This window comes from Ziziphus jujuba, chromosome 10, assembly GCF_031755915.1.
Source record: "Ziziphus jujuba cultivar Dongzao chromosome 10, ASM3175591v1".
NCBI classification, from domain to species: domain Eukaryota; kingdom Viridiplantae; phylum Streptophyta; class Magnoliopsida; order Rosales; family Rhamnaceae; genus Ziziphus; species Ziziphus jujuba.
The window spans coordinates 1,730,885-1,753,212 of record NC_083388.1 but is presented as its reverse complement, the minus strand read 5'-3'; the positions used below and the strand labels follow the sequence as shown (position 1 = coordinate 1,753,212).

General features: G+C 33.9%; 3 protein-coding genes and 1 long non-coding RNA gene across 4 annotated transcripts; 3 read left to right on the top strand and 1 right to left on the bottom strand.

The window, feature by feature from the left end:
• Positions 1-841: 841 nt before the first annotated feature.
• Positions 842-3,227, top strand: LOC107410442 (large ribosomal subunit protein eL30). The gene is made up of 5 exons (XM_048467922.2): positions 842-1,000; positions 1,205-1,310; positions 1,865-1,966; positions 2,810-2,878; positions 2,978-3,227. The coding sequence occupies exons 1-5, from the start codon at positions 980-982 to the stop codon at positions 3,016-3,018; spliced, it is 339 nt and encodes a 112-aa protein (XP_048323879.1). The 5' UTR covers positions 842-979; the 3' UTR covers positions 3,019-3,227.
• Positions 3,228-4,087: 860 nt separating this feature from the next.
• LOC107410444 (uncharacterized) lies at positions 4,088-6,830 on the top strand. The gene is made up of 3 exons (XM_016017877.4): positions 4,088-4,646; positions 5,386-5,713; positions 6,354-6,830. Exons 1-3 carry the CDS (start codon positions 4,499-4,501, stop codon positions 6,553-6,555), a joined length of 678 nt encoding a protein of 225 aa, XP_015873363.1. The 5' UTR covers positions 4,088-4,498; the 3' UTR covers positions 6,556-6,830.
• Positions 6,831-7,470: 640 nt separating this feature from the next.
• LOC107410447 (uncharacterized) lies at positions 7,471-11,611 on the top strand. The gene is made up of 6 exons (XM_016017880.4): positions 7,471-7,774; positions 8,701-8,897; positions 9,122-9,202; positions 10,179-10,406; positions 10,929-11,006; positions 11,090-11,611. The coding sequence occupies exons 1-6, from the start codon at positions 7,660-7,662 to the stop codon at positions 11,315-11,317; spliced, it is 927 nt and encodes a 308-aa protein (XP_015873366.1). The 5' UTR covers positions 7,471-7,659; the 3' UTR covers positions 11,318-11,611.
• A 146-nt stretch (positions 11,612-11,757) lies between these two features.
• Positions 11,758-13,323, bottom strand: LOC125420791 (uncharacterized). Its single transcript, XR_007239066.1, has 2 exons — positions 12,764-13,323; positions 11,758-12,585 (listed from the first exon to the last, which is right to left on the bottom strand). It is a non-coding gene; the product is annotated as an uncharacterized LOC125420791 (long non-coding RNA).
• Between the last annotated feature and the right edge of the window lie 9,005 nt (positions 13,324-22,328).

Sequence of the window (22,328 nt, the reverse complement as noted above, 5' to 3'; positions counted from 1 at the left end):
CCCTTTTTTTTTTTTTTTTTTTTGGGTTATACAGATTTTCATTTATTATTATTATTATTTTGGCTTATTATTATGGACTTCTATATATACCAGTTTAATACCACCTTTTATTTTACAAATTTTGTGGATAATATTGAAATTTTTATTTTTTTTAATAAAATGTTGGTACTTTATTTATAAACTAGTTTTGCTGTTATATGCAAATTCATTAAATTGGATGTGCTCAATCAATTGTATATAATTATTAGCTAGTATGAGTAAATGTTTCAATGTCTAATCCACCGACTTTAATTTGGACATATGTGCAAATATTGTAGCAAAATTAACTAGTAAACCATCATTTTTTTATTTTTTATTTTTTTTCCCCTTTGATAGACTAGTAAACTTTTGTTAGAAATTAAATTTTTGAAGACTAAAAACCATACAATGGCAAATACAGTTTAGCTTTAATAACGCATAAAACAAAGAGGATATAAATAAAATGTTTCATTGGTCTTCCTTATTAGTTGTTTTTGTTCATATAGATAAAATGATATAAATCCACTAAAATTATTATATAAATTTTTTTTCATAAAAAAATATTATAGAAAATTGGTTTATCAAATTTATTAATTTATCAAAAAAAAAAGTTTAATTATAAAATAAAAAAAAGAAAGGACTTGTTTTTATAATTCCACTAAATTATTATATGAAATTGATTAGTCGAATTTATTATTTTATTAAAAAAAACAGTTTGATGACAAAAAATAAAAGAAAAAGAAAGGACTCTTTTCAAAACAATTTAAAAACCAGGTTAAGGCAATCTAATCCTGACCTCAGAATACAGTATCCAAGGTACCAAACAAACCCTATCTAGCAACTCTCAAAACCCTAACCCTCGGTCTCCCCCATATAAAGATTGTACTCCACCATTTTGTCCCGTGTCTCCTTCTTTGGACGTATAGCCTCTGTATCACTCGCATTAACCAAGCACTCAACCATGGTGGCCGCCAAGAAGACCGTAATCTCTCTCTCTCTCTCTCTCTCTCTCTGTGAACTTGTTGTTTGAGTTTGTAGTCCATCATTTGCTGTAGATCTACCAAACTAAATCTTATTCAGTCTTATTCCCTTTCTATTTTCTTTTCTTTTCTATTTTATCAAATGGGTTGTGATTTTGATAATCACTGATGGCGTTTTTTTGGTTATGGTATTTGTGAATCTGCAGAAGAAGACCCATGAGAACATCAACAACCGGCTTGCTCTCGTTATGAAGAGTGGAAAGTACACCTTGGGCTACAAGACAGTTCTCAAATCCCTCAGAAACTCCAAAGGTAATTATTTATTTAAATTTTGTATTTTTGTGTGTTTCGAATTTTAGTGTCAAATGGAAACCTTTATTTTTTTCTTGATAAACAGTCCAAAGTTATTTTGTTTTCCCCCAAATCTGCACACCTAGTTAACCCTAATTGTGTTAAACTGAGTTCTCAGATTCACTCTCCTTTGAAATTTTCTCGAGGGGAGTATTTTCTTGGAAATTCGTCTTAAACCATTGATTAGGGGATGTGGTGGTGGCAGATGTTTAATCTTTATTCTGTATCTTTTTGACATATCTTCCTATAGGTTTTGAGTTGGTTGTTTTTTGTGAAAAGGGATACAGTGACCATATAGACTGAATTTGTAGATTTATGAAGGTGATTTATTCGGAAAATTTTTGACATTCTGATCCTAATGTGAATCAGCTTAATTGTAAATTTGACCTACTGAACATGGGTTTTTTTATAGATATAATGATTTAGCATTTCTACATAATATTCGTGGATATTGTTCTTTTACTTGATTTGTGATTTGATGAATTTGTTGTGATATTCATTTATTACCTCCGCAGGGAAACTGATTATCATTGCCAACAACTGCCCTCCTCTCCGAAAGTCTGAGATTGAATATTATGCTATGTTGGCTAAGGTTGGAGTTCATCACTACAATGGGAGTAAGTGTCTAACCTTAGATTTCGAAATGTGTTCATTTCTATTGCTTCATGCTTTTGAACCTTCATTTGGGAAATATGTATTTAGATTCCATTAGTGGACTACGTATTTATATTTGTTTGTTATCCAATTTGATATCTGATTATATTGGTCTTTTGAGGGCTGTAACGTGTTTCGATATTGTTCCTGTTTTGAGGTGCATAATGTGCTGCTGAGTTATTCAGTGTTTGTTCTTGTTTCTTGAAATGGAATCATGCATGAATGATGTTTTGTCTACATGTGTTCCTTCCCATGTTTGGGTGGTTGCCATGCTTGAGATTTATTGGAACTCAAGCATCTAGATGAATTGATGAACTAGGTTATTGAGCCTGACACACTGGCTTACTTCACCATTTGGAAAATTAGTATAACCTATTCTGTAGGCCTCCTTGTTTTGGGTTTGTCTAAATGTTCAAAGTATAGTTCCTTTTCAAGATTACTTTGAAAGGCTGCACAGCTGTGGAGGAGTCTTGAACAACTTAGCTCTTTCTTATTTAACGAGAGGAATAGCAGTTAATGTGGAAGAACTGGCAAATTTTTGTTGTGTTTAGGTAGTTAGATGAACCTATGGATAGGAATAGCAATTTAATGTTGCTGCCTTTTTTTTAAAGTATACTCCTTACCGTAAGAGAAGGATAAGAGGAAATATAGTTTAATATAATTTTATGCAGCTTTATATACTCTCGCCGTTATCTTACTTGAGCCTTGCAAGTGAGGGGATTTGGAATTTTTTTTTTTTTTTTTTCTTCTACGGTTTCTTAATTTCTGTAAAACATGGACTTGAAAATTTTACTTGATTATACCAGACAACGTAGACTTGGGAACAGCATGTGGGAAATATTACAGAGTATGTTGCCTGAGCATTATCGATCCGGGTATGTGCTTTGTTGGTATCTTTTTTTTTTTTTTTTCCCTTTTTATTTTTGGGTTTTGCTTTGAAACTTCTGATTTATGTTATTTTGTGTGTTTGTCAGGTGATTCGGATATCATCAAAAGCATGCCTGGTGAACATTGAGTAGGCTATGATCTATAACAGATCGTAGATTTTGGTCGATCTTTTGTTCTTTTCCCTTTTTTTGGAATTGTGATGTGGGAATTTTATTCGTGAGGTTAGCTTTCAGTGTTATCAATGACGATGTTATTAGAATGTTTTATGATATACTTACGGGTGACCTATATATTTGTTACGTGCGTCGATCAATTCCATGAACAACTTTGACTTAATTTTATTGCGTTATTTTTTCTTGGTTATTATTATTACTACTATCTGGATATGTTTTTTTATTTCACTTTACTAGTTGCATTTATAGAAATTTTTTGCATATATTGTTAAATATAATAGAATTGTTACCCCTTAATCGGTCAGCAGGTATGTTATTATTTTGATGCCAAAAGTTTGTTTCGGAAAAACAAGGTTGAAAGACATGAGCACAAAGCAAATGGTAATTAATCAAATATACATTTAACATGTCAAACCTTTTATCATCTAATTGTTGTTATGACTACAAATTCCATTTTCGTCGCAAATAAAACTAAATGACTGGTTTCTTGAGATGTTTACAAACTTTACCTTATGACGCAAATGATCCATTTTACGTGAAGTTTGCAAACTTTGTCTTAAAAAGCATTGCGTTTATTTCAGGCAAGTCTTCAGATAAGACTTGAAGGCAAAATAAAGAATAGTAATAATAAAATAAAATGAAATAAAAGTCTTTTGGGTAGGACGTTTCACCAAGAAATCCGTTTTTATATTTGTGTTTTCGTTTATAAGCTATATAATTTTGGATAATAATTTACAGAAGAAAAATAAAAAGAATAAAATACATAAGCGAACAATTAAATTCATGAACAAGTAATACTCTCAAATCTAGCAAAAAATAATATTATAAATTGCATAAATGTTTTCTTTTAATTATAGCAATTATATTTAACGAGGTGTTTGTTAGATATCCACATTATCCAATCTATTTTATGTTGTTAACATTTCTTAATCCTATATAGATGTTTGATACCAATTTTACATCACCCCAATAAATATCCAAATTTTAATGAAGAAATTTATATAATTCTGTTATTATTGAAACAATAAAATTAACAATATGAAAACAAAATTGGTAAATATTTTTGGTGATTTAGATGAATTACATGTGGAATGAAAGTGAGACGAACATAATAAATCTTGACTTTGTTTGATAAGCAGAAATACTTTACCAGCTCGAAACTTCTTAGTTTTCCGTTTTCTAAAATTTCACTCGCTTGTTGTTCTTCAACTAAACGAGATTTAAAAAAATCTGTTTCCAAATTAAAAAAGTAAAAAAGAAAAAAAACTTCTGAGAAACCCCCAAACCAAACCGCATATGAAATGAAACCCAACAGATTTTAGATTTAAGAAAAGCGCAAAAAAGCTTGTAATGTAATCTGGTTTTTACGCATCGAAAATCGTCATTGATTTGCTTTAGTGTTTCATTGGAAAAAAACCAGAAAATCCAAGGAAAATGGATAGTTTCAGCGCAGAAGATCTGTCGAAGATCGGAGGCATCGCAACGGTGTCGCTTCTTCATTCATTCATCCCAACGCATTGGTTACCTTTCTCTATCGTTGGCCGAGCCCAGAAATGGACGCTTTCTCGCACTGTTCTCGTCAGTATGTGCTTGTTCTCTCTCTCTCTCTCTCTCTCTCTCTCTCTCTCTCTTCCCCCTCCCCCAACCCCCCCAAATCCTTTCTTTCTTTTTGATTTCCAACTTTCAGATCCATGAGACCCAGAGCTTTAGCATCAGTCTTATGCGCAAATAATTTGTGGGATTTTTAGTGCCTTTACTGGGTATTGTTAGTTTGGCATTCTTAGAGCATTATTTCAATGTCTAGTATTTTGTTGATAAAAATTTTATTTTGGTGATGATGTTGTATGGTAGATGAATTTGGGTTGACAACGTTCTGGATCTAGAATAGGAAATTGTGCTTTACATTTAAATTAGGGCTAGTAATGCTTTTGATTTTTTGTTTGGGCTTGGTGATTTTGTTTTTCTCCGGAATATGCTCCACGGTATTTGCATTTCGATTTTAGCTCAGTATTATTATCCTGGTTGCTAAATTGTTATATAGCTTGTAGGCTGTCAATCTCTTTGAATTTGGTTTGGTGCAAAACAAAGCAACCAATGCTATTTTGTTGTAAAGCTAGTTTGTTTAATGCTCTATGTAAAATGAGAATTATGTAAAGCTAGTTTGTTTAATGCTCTATGTAAAATGAGAATTAAATTGTTCTTGAAAATGAAATAGACTCGGAGCTATTCTTTCTTTAAGCTACTTGTGCGTCTGGTTCTTAGTGGTGAAGCAATAGCTAATAGGTTTAGATGGTACTGATCTTTGTTATAATTGTTGGCAGCTGCATTTGGAGCAGTCTTGCATGTAATATCCACTGCAATCCTCGGTATAACAGCGGTCACTATGGCAAATACCATTGCTGGCGAAGAAACAGTGCATAAACTCGCTTCACTTTTGCTTGTAATTCTCGGTGGTAGTTATATATTGTTGTTTTTTACTGGGAAGGGTGGTCACAGTCATTCCCATAACCAACCCATGGAAAAAATGGCTGTTGCCGGGCTTGTCCTTGTTCCTGCATTGTCTCCTTGTGCAACAACACTTCCGGTATTTCTCGCTGTTGGGAATTCATCTTCCATGATGGTTCTTGCTATCATAGTGCTGTTATTCAGGTATCGTAGATAGAAAGCATTCAGTTTCATGTTTATTTTGACCTGTTTAACTATTATCTGGATTAATTCATTTAGTTCTTCCAAACAATATGACAAAAATATAAGCATGCAATGAGTAGCAACCCAGAAAAAAATAAAAAATAAAGAAATAAAAATAAAAAATAAAAGAGAGAATATAAAATCTGTTTAAACTTAATTTGGCCCATACCGCTAAGTATTAGACGCTGAAAATAAGCTAGAGGTGGTCTGAATAGTAATAATATGAACAAGACCACACTTTGCTTTACTTTTGGGGTCAAGCATATCTCTAAGTTTGCCCATCCAGACTTTGTTATTTGGTTTTCTCACAAGAACTTTGTCTCGAGAAGAAATGGGTTACCTGTGATAATTTCTTGGCTGGTTTTTTTAGTTTCCCAGACAGAAGCTTAGCTTCTGGGTGTAGCATTTCTGCTTTATTCACTTGTTTGTTTGTTGTCTTATCTTGTCTGGTGTACCAAATTGTCCATAAGTTGGTGAATCTGAGTTTAAGATCTGTCTACCTAGTTTGGTGCTATTACTAGTGATTGTCAATTCTTTTAGTGCGATTTCAAAGTTAGATGATCCATCGTATAACTTCTCACAAAGTGATTTTGAATTACAGCACCATAACTGTGATGACCTCGCTGGTTGCTCTGTCATTCTATGGTGCTAGCCAGCTCAAGTTTCACTGGGTGGAACGATATGATAAACTTCTTGTAGGTTCGGTGCTAGGCTTGGTAGGAATTCTGACACTCATTTTCCATGATCATGATGGAGAAGGAGGTTCCACTGAACAGCATTTGCATAGAAAACTCATCGTTTGAAGATTCTTTTTTCCTGAAATATGTTTTAACTCTTGTCAGTGAGGCAAATGTTGACGCTAAAAAATGGTTATCAATCTGTATTAAGTAGAACTTGTTGTAAGTTGTTCTTTAATGTGCATGCTGTAATGATAATTGACAAATGAAGCTTGTTTTCTTCAATTTGTATACCGGTTTTCTGTTTTTGTTGGTGGTTTTATGTAATTTTATGATATTCATTGTGTTATACAGTGAACTTCTTTTTACAAGGGAATTACACTTTTCAAGCATTTGAACTCTTTATGTTCTTTGATAACTTCAATTATCAGAGTGGTTTCTTATGTTGGACTTAAACGACTTTGGAAAACTACGGGGAACAAAAAAATGGACCAACCAATGTGATAATATTTATAATTTTTGGTTTTAGTTTTCACTAGAGAGACAATTTGAATTTAAATTTGTTTTAACGTGAGATGCAAATTTCAAAGAGAAAATGTGTGTTTCGTCAGTAAAAAACTCTATAGTATTTGATTTTGGCTAATCAACTTTTGAAAAACTTAAAATCCCGATCAATTTCTATAAATTATCTTTGTATTAAGAAAGCGGATAAATGGAAATATCAAAACATATGATGTTATAAAAATTAAAGGTGAAACCGATCTTCAATGGGTTTTAGAAATGGATCACCTTTCTTTGGGGGAAAAATAAATAGCAGTAATAAAAACAAATGGATAAATAATACTAACAAAAATTATTTAAAAGAAAAAATAGATTAGTGAAAATTTTTATATCATTAAAAATAAGTTTTATTTTTATTTTTATTTTTATTTGAGGATCAATTTAGGATGTACTATGATAAATTAATTTTATATTATTATTATTTATTATTTATTTTTAAATAAAGAAGAGCCGCACATGGTAATAATTGTATTAACAAAGGAGTGAAAATAATTCTCCCGCCAACTCAAGTATCCCCAAAACCCTCTTCTCTTCCTAATACCTCCCGCCTTCTGAGTAAATGTCTCTAAAACCCTCTTTTCCGGCGGAGATAGGGTTTTCCAAAAATAGGGGTTTCGCTCCCAAGCATACAGAGTGGTCGAATATTAGGGTTTTGAAAAAGCTTTGAAAATGCCGGAATTGACGTGGAGGCATCAGACTCTCATTCAAGCTTTGCTTTCTCGTGGTCCACTGAAGGAGGATCAGTTCCATCGCATCTTTACGGGCCTCACCGGCAAAAACCCAGGTCCTTCTTCCCTTTTTTTTTTTTCTTTTTTTTTTTTTGATGTCATTCCGATTTCCGTTTTTCCTTCTTGGAATTCAATGTTTTGGGGTTAAAAAAAAAAAAAAAATGATCTTTTGTGCAAAATATGTATATGCTTTGTACAACAACGTTTAGAAATAGATGCAAATTCTAAAACTTTTGTTTAAATGCTTGAGCATTCTCGGAAATCAAGTGGGGGGCGTTTGATTGGTCTTTAATCGTTTCTGGTAGTTGTTCATTCTTTGTTACAGAAATTAAGGGGTTTGGAAACAAATATGTAAGAAGGAAAAAAAATAAAAATTAAAACACTCTCTGTATGTAATTGTATCCATTTAAACAAAAAGAATTAAAAATGGGACAATTGCAAAATACAACCATTATAATAGAATTTTTGAAAACGATTCCCACCATCTGATCTTCACTCTCAATCTCAAATTTGCCCATTGTTTTCTCCTCTTTTTGGAACCTTTATATTTTGAAGTGCTCTCTCTTTATTATGGATATTTGTATGCACTTGATTTAAACCGATGGTTTAAAGTTACAGGTTTTACTCTTTTGTTTTTTTGTTCCCCTGAGTCATGCATGTGTTCTAAACACCTCTTTCTTCGTTGTCTGTTCACCAGAAAAGTTGGATTAGCGTTGGATTAAGAAATATGTATGTTATATAACTATATATTTATGAATCTATGTATTTTTTCATGAAGTTACTCAGAGGAAAATAGATTTGAGATGTCTTTTCAGTTGTTGGTGTTGGATACTCTTGTTCATAATCGAAGTAGAAATTATGTATTCCGAGCAGCGATTACATTAAACCTTATACTTCATTTAATTTCTAGTCTTCTATTTTCTTTGTTGGTAAGAATCATTAGCAGTTAGTTGAACACATTATTGTTATCATTTTACCCCAGGTTCTCATCAGCAGCTCTTTGATGATTTTCTTCTGAAAATAAACAAGGAACTTTCTTATGTTCAGTTTGAGTTGCGAGGCTGCAGATCTCAATATGATGGTCAAGTTTATTATGGAGTTGTCAATAATGTTTCTGATGAGCAATCCAAGCTAGGAACGAAATATTCGGTTTCCCAGATTGCTTTCTATAAAGCTATTGTAAGTATCATTAAGAGTTTACACTAAAGCCTTGTTCCAGTAATATTATATATTTGTTCATGTGATGGTTCATTTTATAATCAGAAAATGGTGAGATAGCATTCAATTACAGCATTCTGATATTTGTGACTATATATTCTTACGTAATGAGTACTTTATGAGTATAGTTGACTTAAAGGATGTCTCATGCACTATAATTTGATATTTACTGTTTCAAATATCAGATTGAGGCTATTGTGCAAGATGCAACAGCTCAGGGAAGCATATCCAGCATTGATGCTCTTAATCTACGGTTGGAGAATCAGGTTCAAAAATTGTGCTCATCAACTGATTTTCTCTTTTCTCAGGAAATATATAAACTAATAATGTGCATTAGCAAATTACACAAGCAAATTGAGCCTAGAACTTGTTTGACCTTATTGAACTTTATAACTTTTGGCCTTTTCTTGTTCTTCTGCAAAGTGAGAATGCAGAAATAAAAGAAGTCATTGTTTTCAAGTTTCATAGCATTAGTATTATCCTCACTATATGTGTATTAATGTTGTTGGTACTTTAGTGATTGACGTGAGTAGTTCCTTGCTTTACAAGTTGAAAAGAACAAACTGAAAGTGATTAACTGGTATAAGACTCAAACACTCGGTGGTTAAAAACTGAACCAAAAGTAAGATGTTAGTAGTGTTCCAAAGCTTACATTTCAAAGATCAGTTTTAGAAACGAAAACTATCAGGTTTTTAGTTGTTTATTAAAGTTCCAGATGTCTTATAGAGCAGTTTCTGTGAATGTATCATGCAGTGAAGTTTTCTTTTGGTAATTCATCTAATCTCTTTCACCTAGTCTTTTTTTAGAAATGAAAACTATTAGGTTTTTAGATGTTTATTGTGGTTCCAGATGTATTTAATAGCAGTATCTGTGAATTTATCATGTAGTGAAGTTTTCTTTTGATATTTTATCTAGTGTCTTTTATAGAGAATTTTGTCTATGTTATGTTGAACTGCACCACAATAATGTGAGTCGTCTTGTTTTATGTTGGATACATACTGCTGATCAGAAAAATTAGTTCACTTAGAATTTAATGTTGCCAGAAAATGTGGTTGAAAATTAATGAGAAAGCTGCTGTAGCCGAAGTTCAATGATAATCGTAAAAAAGCAAATCCAAGTCCTTCTGTTTAGGCAGTTTTTGTTTGCAAATTTAATTCACATTACGCCATCTTCTCATAGACAAAGGTACTTCAGTTCATCTATGTAATATTTTGCTCAACAGTTCTTATGGTCTATATTCAGGTTATTATTGGGACAGGCTCACAAGGAAATGGAGATTACATTCCTGCACTCAGAAATTTCTCAATAAGTCAGAAGGAAAAAGCCCTTAATGAACTTGTATTAGACCAGTGGCTTAACGTAGTAGATGGCAACATTGTACTTGGAATCAGATCCTTCCTAGATCTGCGAAGTTGGTTCCGCAATAATGATATTCCTTCATGTGAGGTCTGCAATGAAGCTGGAGTGAAGGTAGTGTTTGTCCCTCTTTGCCATACATACATGTGATGTGACATATAATCTGTTATTCGTCTGTTTTAGGTCAATCCAATCTTTTCCTTTTCTTTCAGATTTTCATTTCCTTTTTAGTTAGCGTTATATGCTTCATTCCGAGTGCTTCAATCTAAGTGTTATTTTTCAAATCTGAATATGCTTTGCATGACTCATTATACTCTTCTTCTTCAAATCTGAATATGCTTTGCATGACTCATTATACTCTTCTTCTTCAAATCTGAACTATGCTTTGCATGACATACTCTTCCATGACTCATTATACTCTTCTTCTTCTTCTTCTTTCCCTACATCTTTATATTCAAGCACCTTGAGACTGTTGAGGCAAACACTTTATATACTCATTATACTCTTCTTCTTCTTCTTTCCCTACATCTTTATATTCAATCCCCTTGAGACTGTTGAGGCAAACACCTTATATACCTATCAAATATTTTGTCAGCACTTTAAACCTGATACTTTTTCTGGTTCTTTGTTTGACAGGCTGAGTTGTGCCAAAATGAAGCTTGTGTGGTCAGAATCCATAACTACTGTCTAAAGAAGCTGTTTTCCCAGCGGAAGGTATGGACATGGATACTCATTTCGTGTTTCTGCATAAACAGCTTTATTGTGTTTAATCCATGAACCCAGTGCTGAATTTTTAGGGTGGAAGAGTTTGTCCCAGCTGTGGGACACAATGGAAATATGGACCGAAGTTAGAACTTGTTGAGCATGATGATGAGCCAAATATGCCCACTCAAAGCCAACCACCTCCAAGACCTAGAATAAAGAGGCAAAGAACCAACAATGAAACTGAATCCGGACCCTCACAACATTCCCAACCCAGTTCTGATATGAGAAGAGCAACTCGAAGTTCTAACCGTGCTAGATAAACTACACTTGAAACCCATAGTTGTATCTATTATAGTAGCTATATGAACCCCGTTCCTATGTTAAATTGACTGGTTATATTTGCTTATAAAGTAAAATGAACTACATCTTAAGAATATTAGCAATTACTGATAGCAAGACTGCTCGTTAATCCAACCCCGTGCTGAGATTCTTTTGGTATAGTGAAAATGAGGGAGGTGTCCTCTTCTTGTTCTTCAAATGTCCATTTTTTAGTCTTAAGACAACATGCTTGGCAAAGCAACTTCTATGATGGAGACAATATTATGCCTTTTATATCTCCAAATTTCTACAATAATGGAATTCTTCTATATATAAAGCATTTTTTTTTTCTCCTTATTATTGGAATGATTTGAAATTTGAATATGTACTGTTACCAATTAGCGTACATCTATCAATCAAATATTTGATTGCAAATCAAATATTCCAAAGTAACAAAACCTTTGTTCATATATTTGATTACATCTTTCAATCAAATATAAAGCATTTGCAATATAACAGCAATCCAAACGGATTGAAATATCAAAACTCCCTCTGTTATTTCTAAAAAGAGGAAGAAGACGAAGAAGACGGATCTGAACAATACCTGAAGCAGACGACGAAGAGGAAGACGGAGAGGAAGAAAGAAGAAGAAGACGACGAAGAAGACGGACAGGAAGAACGAAGACGAAGAGAAAAAAAAAATGGAAGAAGAAGATGGAACGAAGACGAAGAAGAAGACAGCGATGAAGAAGAGGAAGAACGAAGACGAAGAAAAAGACAGAGATGAAGAAGAGGAAGAACGAAGACGAAGAAGAACAAGAAGAAGAAGAAGAGGAAGAGGAAGAGGAAGAGGAGAACGAGGATGAAGAAGAAGAAGACGGAGACAAAGAAAAAGAAGAAGAACTCAACAACTTACCGCCATTGTTGCAGAGAGAGCAGTTGCAGAGAGCAGCAGTGTTCTCAATTTTTTATTTATTTATTTTTTTTTTTGGGGGGGATTTGAGAGATCCAATTAGAGGGAGTGGGTTTATTTATATAGCATTGTGCGCCACGTAGAATGACATGGTGGTCAGCTGTACCACTGCCATGTCATAACGCGTCGCAGTAAATGAGCCTATGAACTAACGCCTAAACAGAATGAGCTTCTATGAAACAGGCCTCTCTCAAAAGAGCCCAGAGATATCTCGGAGTTCCGCTCTTGTATCCAGCTCCGGATGAACCTAAGTATGTATTAAACTAAATAAAAGCATACACCAGCGTCCAATACTGACTGATTAAGCTCGCATTAAAAATAAACTCAATATTACTAATAAATCGGAGGGGAAAGCATGAAAAAGTACAAGTCTCCAAATTTAATTAAAAAAAAAAAAAACAGATAATCAAGTAAGAAACTAGGGAAATGATAAAAAAGACAAAGAGCGGGTAGGGGTTAGTGAAGCAAACAGTACCTGCAAGTGGATTTTGGAGTCGTCGATTGGGATTTCATTCTTTAAAGCTTTGGAATCGCTTCGATATCTAAGGGAGGTCTCCATCTGAGATTCGGGTCACAAACTCCACAACCGATGCTTGAAAACAGCGTCGAGAAGAACAACGCTTCTAGACGACTATTGAGAGCCTCTCCTCCTTCAGAGAGTCTATGGTTCTGTCGGCACCATCCTGTGAGAAAGGTTGGTTTTCTAGTTCCTGTGTTTATACTTTGTAGCTGAAGGGCAGATATGCTTCTCCCAACAGTCTTATTTTAATCAAATTTCGACTGTTGGATGGATGTCTGACTTCCATTTTCATCGAATTTTGATGGTTGAATGGACGCCTAATTGTGAAGCCGTAGCAGATTGAAACACTGGCTTTTGCATTTCAAAATTATTTGATGATTTTTTTTCTTTCGATGCCTTTTTTATTCCATTTTTGTTTTTATTTTGTCACTCTTTCCTTCTCAACTCACCAAGGACATCCTTGTAATTTAGGCTGAACGGAGAAGTGACCATTCTTGGTCCTCAAGGTCGACCTGAAACGGAAAAAATCTATTAACAATTCCATTAAAAAAGTTCGACTTTATAGTATTTGTGATATATCAATTTTATAACCATATTGAAAAATTAAAGTCCATTTTGTTTTATTAATTGAAAAGTAAAGTATATCTAGTTAAAATGAGACATAATGGGTTGTACCTTTTAATTTATATAGCTAAATACTACATTAACTTTTCAAAATATATATATATATATATATATAATATCAAAAAAAAAATAAACTTTTTAAAAATATATGATAGTAAAATGTGTTAAATTTAAATACAGTAAATATAACAAAACATTTTGATCTACAAAAAAAACAATAAAATCTTGCAATATAAAGAAAGATAAAATATACATATTATAATAATCAAGTCCTAATCAATTCATTCAAACTAGCCAAAAATTTCATATCTTAAACTAAGATTTCACTAATCAAAGGATGACATCCTAACTCCTAACTTGTAATCACAATTTTAGTAGGAAGCTGATTTTAATTAAAAAAAGATAAAGTTTCATATCTTAAATTAAGATTTCACTAATCAAAGGATGACATCCTAACTCCTAACTTGTAATCACAATTTTAGTAGGAAGCTGATTTTAATTAAAAAAAGATAAAATTTCATAGTTCTAACTCCTAATTACCCACCTTTTTTCTTTAAAAAAGCCAAAACAATTTTTTTTATCAAATAAAAACAACTTAAAAATCTAAAATTTTCAATGCTTATCCAAGTTTTATTTCCTCTTCATTTATGTATTTATTTATTCTATGTGAGGACAAATGCTAAAAAAGAAAATTTGGGTTGTCTAGACGACGAATTCAATATAATTATATAAAGGGGAATTTGACCCAATGTCCCCCAGATAGGTGGGTGAGGATATTTACCCCTTCGTTTTCAGATTTTTTTAATTTACCTTTTAATTTCAATTTTGCCCTCAATAAAAATAAAAAATTACTTCTTTTTTTTTTTTTTTGGCCTTTTCTTCCGAGACAGCCTACAATCCAATTGAACAAAAAAAATTCCCAGGAAACAGCTTTCCTTTGTTCCTTTTTTCCTGACAAAATTCATAATCTCATTGAACTTTGAGTATGTAGAGCTTGCGGCTGCTAATGGACAAATCGATGGAGATAGGGGGTGTCGAGGAGGGAATTGTCATCGACGGCAGCGGAGAGGGGAAAGGGGATGTCGGAGGAGGAATGAGGAGGAGGAGAAAGAGGGGATAAGGAGGAGTCCATGAGCTTGAGGAAGTTACTGAAACAGTGAGGGCAGAGGAGGAAAGAGGAAGCAAAATGAAAACAAGAATTATAAATTCCTTTCCAAATAATTAAAAAAAAAAAAAACAAAAGCAAAGATTGGAGAGCTTAAAAAGAGACTGAAAAGAACGACTTTGTATTTTCATAAATATATTTCGGTTTGAGCAGTTTCTCTGTCTGGTCGGCTATCTGAGGTGGAGGCTACAATAAACTTGAACGCAATGAATCAAGCTCCCGATGCATAGCATGTCTCATTCTCATGTGCCAGAGGTCTTCAAAACAATTGCCTGAATAAATGGGGAGGCATAGCTGAAAATGTGAAGAGAGTTAGTGAGAAGCAAGAGGAATGGGAAGAGTGGTGAGAAGAAGAAGAAGAAGAGGAGGAGGAAGGAGGAACGAGTTTGTTGTACATTTGCTCGCCAGGAAAAGTGGTGAGAAGAAGAGTAGTTTTTCACCTTGACCTTTGTTTTTTTTTTTATATTAAAAAAGATAATTTGGGAATATTAAAAAGTAGATGGGTAAAACAAAAAATATGTAAGTGGAGTGGGTAATTTTCGTCATGCCGCTTAAAATAGAGGTATTGGGCCGAATTCCCCTTGTATAAACAAACTAGAAGGAAGAAAGGTTTTCTGTAGCCCTTGGGACATTTTCTGTCCAAGATTCCAATGTCAATTCTCTTGCACGAGTTGCTAGCGCTATTATTGGTCATTTGGCTGCTCAACTGTGGCAAATTTGAAAGAGATAATAATAATAATAATGGGAGTACAACAACATAATCATATTATAATTGATAATATTAAAAGTGAAACCCAAATGGATCAACGATCTTTGGAAAACTAAAGGATAAAAAAGGATAGATAAATAATAGTAATATATAATAGTAATAACAATAAAAAAAAAGTAATATAGATTAGGCAAAAAAAAAAAAAAAAAAAAACATAAATTAGTGCAAAGTGTCGAAAAGACTAAAATACTGCTCCCACCAGAGAGAGAGAGAGAGATTAAAATACTGTTTATTATTTTTTAGACGGAGGAGGATCAGTTCCACCGCATCTGTATGGGCCTCACGGGCAAAAATGGTTTTTTGTGCCGTTCCAATCTCGGTTTTTCCCTTTTTGCAATGCAACATTTTTTGAATAAGACTTTGGGGTAAAAAAAAAAAAAAAAAGAAAATTGATCTTTTGTATTATATATTTATATGATTTGTACAACAAGTTTAGAAATAGATGTAAATCAGAAATCAATTAGGGATTTTTGATTGTTTTAAATCATTCCTGTTTTAAATAATTCCTGGTAGTTGTTCATTCCTTGTTATAGAAATTGAGTGGTTTGGAAACAATATTTAGGGGTAAAAAAAATTTAAAATTCTCTCTTAATACAAATGGAAATCGGGAATTGATTTCATTATAGGACTTAATCTTTTAGAAGATGCCATGCTTCCACTCGGACTCGAACTGAGATGCTCTAGCACTGCTTTCTAAGAGCAGCGTGTCTACCGATTTCACCATAGTGGCTCCTTAGAGACCATATCTTCATCTAGAGGCTCCCAAGTATCTGGATCAACCGAACTTTCAATTCTATCTGAACTAGTCATTTTCAAATGACGTCCACAATGTTCACAAATATTCATTTGAAATTTAAAAAATTTCTTATAATTTAATCCCATATAGTATTCATCTCTATTTGGTAATAAATAAAGCATCCGTATTTTTTTTATATCTCTAAGAGATTTCATAAAATGGGCTTTTTAAAAACCCCCAATGACCACACCTCGCATGAAAGTCCATTTTGTAGGGTGTGACTAAACAAAATGGGCTTTCCTTGTTCACTAATAAATCGACTAATTAAACCCATGTTTCGATAATCAATTCGATTCCCAAATTGGATCGAGGGCAAACGCCTACAAAAAGATCGCTTGGATTTAAGAAAGAATCGCTTGGATTTATCCATGGTTTGTTTATTCCTTATCCCGAAAATCCTACTCCTATTTAGATTGGATCAAAACAAAAACGATAAAAAATGATTTAGAATTAATTAATAAATAGAATTTGTTTATATTTAATATATGTTATAGAAATGGTTATGTTATATATAATATGTCGTTTTTCACCAGTATTAAAAATGGGAAAATTGCAAAACACAACCATTATAATAAAATTTTTGAATGCTTCTCGTGAAGAAGCAGATGACCAGAAGCTCATCTCAACTTTGCAACTGCAGCTCTGGTTGAGCTTCCCTGCTCAATTGGGGATTAGGGCTTAAATGTAGCTGTCGGTGAAGTTTAAACCTTAGTGGTCCACGTGTCCTTGTCTTTTTTTTTATTTGTTTGGTTAGTAATATGGTGTCGTTTAATTTGTTTTTGTATCCTTTGTTTTCAATTGAATGTCGTCATTTTGTGTTGCTTGGTCTGCTTAAAGGCTACGACTGCACGTCCACAATAACTTCATTGCACTTGGGCGACGTGCCTGTTATCAGGCTTGCTATTGGTTAGTGGTTGCCACGTCATGTCTAGGGGCAGTTACAGTTGCTCATAGCTACTTCATTTTGTTATTCAATTCGTAAAGAAAGCTCGTCATCCCCGAGCTTGAGGCAGTCTGTGTTTTCCGCCATTTTTGTTCTGTGTAAAGCTCAATGAGCTTGTTTTCTTGATGAATTGGACTAGTTGAGACCTGGGTTTTCTTTCCCCAATCTCAATTTTAGTGATTCAGGTTTATTTTCTTTGACTTCCTACATCAGTTGGGATCAAAGCATTGGTTTCGATTCTCCGATGGCCAGCTCTGACGAAGGCACCTCTAGTGCTTTTAAAGACTCTCTAGGCATTTGAGCATTACAGACGTCCATGGAAAGAGTGGAGAAAGAGCTAGAATCCCTCACAGGAGAGATTCAACAGCTTTGTTCCATTCTCACCAGTGGGACGGCTGCAATTCTGATAGCCAGTGGGTTGCAAGCTCAGATCCACCCTCACACACACACACTCTTCGCCATTGCAGATCCACCAAACTACTTCGCAATCTACTCAGCAAGGTTTAGATCTGACTAAAACCCCATTTCCAAATCGTCCTCAAATTCCAACTACACAACTTCTACCATTCGCTCAGAACTCCTAGGTAAAGATGATTCTCGAGACAATTCACTCTAGATCTGAGCTCTGAAAGAAGAAATGGAGTTGAATCGAGGACATATGTCCATAGAGCAAATTCCATGATATTAAGTTAAAGAATTGTGTAGGTTTTCCTATACACAGGTATGAAATGGATCTTTTTTTATACACAGGTATGAAATGGATTTTATGCATCCTATCCACAACCTTCCTAGTAGAGAGCTTGCCTATGCCCTGCTTATCCTGGTGGTGTAGATTACCATTAATGCGTAATTGTTGCTATTTATTGTTATGGTTTTGGGTCTAGGTCCACATGTATGAATGATTTTGGGCTTTAGGTCGTTGGTTTAGTTTTGAGATAAATAAATAAAATAATAATTTTGAAATATGTTTTTGTCGAGAGTTTCAAGGAAAAGCCAACTGTGTGGAGTGTTCGAGGTTTTCACGTTCTTTCAAAGTTCTTGTCAGTTTTAGTTTTTTTTAGAAAAACACAGAAAAACAGGTTTTTGAAAAATACATGAAAAAACACAGACAGAAAAAATAGTGACTGTGGTAAAATAAAGGTACACTGATAGTTCGAAGAGAAAAGCTTCAGAGGTGCTAGATTTAAAAGTTTTTGCAGCTGTTATATCATGGGAAACGTTTCACAAAACTCCTGTATAGGCGGGCAAAAACGTCTTAAGGACACTATAGTATCATACAGGCTTCGGTCAAACTTCCATAATGTAAATCAATACAAAGAAATATGGGTTCTAAATTATCTGAATATTTTATGTAATTTTATATAAATTATTTTTACGTTGTTTCAATTTTCCACATGTATTTACATATATATATATAAACACACACACATATATATATATATATATATATATTTATATATTTTTCCTAACAATCTTAAGACGTTTTCCTTTTATATATGTATATATATGTGGAGATTTGATTTATTTATTGTGTTAATTGGTTGTTGTTTATATATATATATATATATATATTTGGATATGTGCTTTAATGTGTGTTTCAAGTTTGGAAAAAAAAAATATGTATATATATATTTATTTATTTATTATTTTCTTTGTACCTGCACAGTGTATTGTAATTGGGCATTTATATAATATTTTTTTAATCAAATTGTTTACCCAATCAGTTTGATGCCCGTGATTCAATTTGTTTGTATATGTGTTATTTTTTTATTATTTTTTTTAAGCTTCGTATGTTTTGGTTAAAAAGAAAAAAAAGTTTTAAGAAATTGTGTATAATATTGTGGGTGGGTATGTTTTCTTTTTTGTTTTATCAAAAATTTTTCCAGAAATTAGCTTGCTCATAATATTATGAATTTTTTGGCTTTTTTAAGTATTTTTCCGTCACCGAAATAGTGAAAAAGAGGTGAAAAAGTTGAACTGGGTTGGAAAAACCCATTTACCAGGAAAACAAATCAAGAAAACACAGGTTGAAAATTAGTTTATTGGATCGGAAAATGGGTACAGGCTGGTTCTGGGTTAAATGGATCTGAATTTTTAAATTCTCATAGACCTAATCCAGTTTTAAGCCCAACCCATGGTTAGAACAGGCTACTGTTCAACCAAAGACCCAAGCCTAAGAGGATTCGGCCAACTGATTTTGGACCTGCCATGTGATGTAATGAGATGCTGACAAATGGTGCATAGTAGCAAGGTCACGTTTCGCCAAGCTGTGAAGCCACATGTCGACATGTGTTGACCTGTAATAGGTGACACGTGTCGACGCGGGATGAGCACCACGTGTCACATTAGAGGCACCACGTGTCGATTTGTTACAACTGACACATGTCGTCATCTTGACGGACACGTGTTGGCCCGAGAAGGAGCCATGTGTATGCACAGGGTGACACGAAGGATCTTGCCATGTCATTGCGAGCGCCATGTAGAAGCGCTATAGTGACCCGATGTTGTGCCATGTCAACACACTGGTGATGTGGCATATCCATGTCAGCACGACGATGATGTGACAGTGTGCCATGTCAGTATATGATGATGTGGCATTATGCCACGTCAGCACAGTGACAAATGGTAGTGACATCAGTAATGATGTCATCATTATGTAATTGATGATGTCAACCAGGTGTGCCACGTGGCAGTGCCACATCAGCACGGCGACACATGGCAATGATGTCAGCGATGATGTCATTATTGTGTAATTGATGATGTCAGTCTGGAGGGTGTATAAAGCAATTTTGTGGGCGTATACAACAATTTTTATGGTGTATATAGAAGCCCTAAAAATCGCATTTTTTGTGTTTACCTGTTGAAAATTACTTATAATTAGTTTGTTGAGTTAGAAAATAACAACTAATTGATTTCTGTTTTTGTGATTTTACAGAAATGATAAGTGGAAACATAAGACTGTGCCCACTTAGACTTCTAGGATTCAGATGCCTCCTTCTGCTAGTCACGTAGAGAAACGTAAGAAGTTCAATGGAGTAAACTTCAAGAGGTGGTAGCAGAAGATGCCATTTTACTTTACCACGCTAGGACTTGCGTGGTATTTGACTGAAGATGCGCAACTTAGTAGTGAAGAGATTGATAAGGAGACACTCATGGCAGTGGATACATGGAATAATTCCGATTACTTATGTCGAACTTATATCCTGAATGGCCTTTCTGATGCCCTGTACGGAGTATATTGTACGAAATCAGCTAAGGAGTTGTGGAAAACACTGGACAGGACGTACAAGACTGAGAATGCTGGGTCCGAAAAGTTTATTACAGCCAATTCTTGAACTATATGATAGTGGATACGAAGCCATTAATGAATCAAGTACATGAGTTGCAAATGGTGATTTAAGAAATGCTTGCTAAAGGGATGATCATGAATGAAGCCTTACAAGTGGCTTATATGATTGAGAAACTACCTCCAAGTTAGCTCCAAGTTAGAGTGACTTCAGGAATTATCTGAAGCATAAAAGAAATGAGATGGATATGGAGGCTCTTATTAGCAAGATTTGCATTGAAGATGATAACCGGAAATCTAATAAAAGATCCTCAAAGGCCGTGATGAAGACTAATGTTGTGGAGCATGGTCAGAGTTCCAAGAATAAAAAACAAACTGGAAAAGCTTCAAAGTTAGGGCCTAAAGGAGGAATCTCCTAGAAGACCAAGTTTCAAGGCAGGTGCCTTAACTGTGACAAGATGGGTCACAGAGCTACAGAATGTAAGCTGCTAAAGAGAAAAAAGAACAAAGAGGCACAGGTGTTGAAGGACATCACTCGAGATGTTGATGACATTGATCTTAGTGCTATGATCTCTGAGATGAACTTAGAGGGATTCAATTCTAGAGAGTGGTGAGTAGATACTGGTGCGACCCACCACATATGTTCAGATAGGAGTATGTTCACTTCCTTCGAACCAAAGAAGAATGGGGAGAAGTTGTTCATGGGTAATTCCGCCACTTCAGAAATCCAAGGTGAATGCAAAATAATCATGAAGATGACCTCTGGAAAGGAACTGACTCTAAATAATGTACTGTAAGTTTCAGATATTCACAAGAATATGATAAATGGATCGTTGCTGAGCAAACATGGTTTTTTTGCTTAGTGTTTGAGACAGATAAGGTTATTTTGTCTAAACTTTGGATGTATTAAGGAAAGGGCTATATAGTCAACAGTTTGTTTAAACTTAATGTAATGACTGTAAACCCCAAAGAAATGAATAAAGCTAGTAGTTCTACTGTTTACTTGCTTGAATCTTTTATTTTGTGGCTGGTAGACTAGGACATGTTAATTTTAATTTTCTGTGGAGGTTAATTAACTTAAACCATATTTCCATGTTTGAAATTGATTCCAATAATAAGTATGAAACTTATGTGGAACAAAATCAATGAGGTCATCATATTAAACAATTGATAGAAATAATGAACCTTTGGATTTAATACATAGTGATGTATGTGATTTAAAATTCACACCGACTAGAAGTGGCAATAAGTATTTTATAACCTTTATTGATAATAGCACGAAATATTGTTATGTATTCTTGCTTGAGAGCAATGATGAAGCTATAGAGAAATTTATTCTCTATAAATAAAAGTTAAGAATCAACTCAATAGAAAAGTTAAAGTGATCAGAAGTGATCGTGGTGGAGAGTATGTAACTCCATTTGGAGAATATTGTGTTCAACATGGCATAATACATGAAGTTACTCGACCATATTCGCCACAATCAAATGGTGTGACTGAACAGAAAAATAAAACTTTGAAAGAAATTATGAATGCAATGCTGATAAGTTCTGGAGTACCTCAAAACTTGTGGGAGGAAGCAATTTTGTCGGTAAACGACCTTTTAAATAAGGTGTCTCGGAAAGATTAGGTAAAGACACCCTATGAATTGTTGAAGGGAAGATAACCTTCCTATAAATATTTATGAGTGTGGGGATGTCTAACCAAAATAGTGGTATCTACACTTAAGAAGGTAAAGATAGGTCCTAAAACTGTTAATTGCATCTTCACAGGATATGCACAAAATAGTAGTGCATATCGGTTCTCATGTATAGGTCAGAAATTTCTGATATACACAAGAACACAACAATGGAATCGAGAAATGCATCATTTTTTCGAATATATTTTTCCGTATAAAGTAGAAAAAGGACCGAGTTCGTCTAAACGAACTTACGATG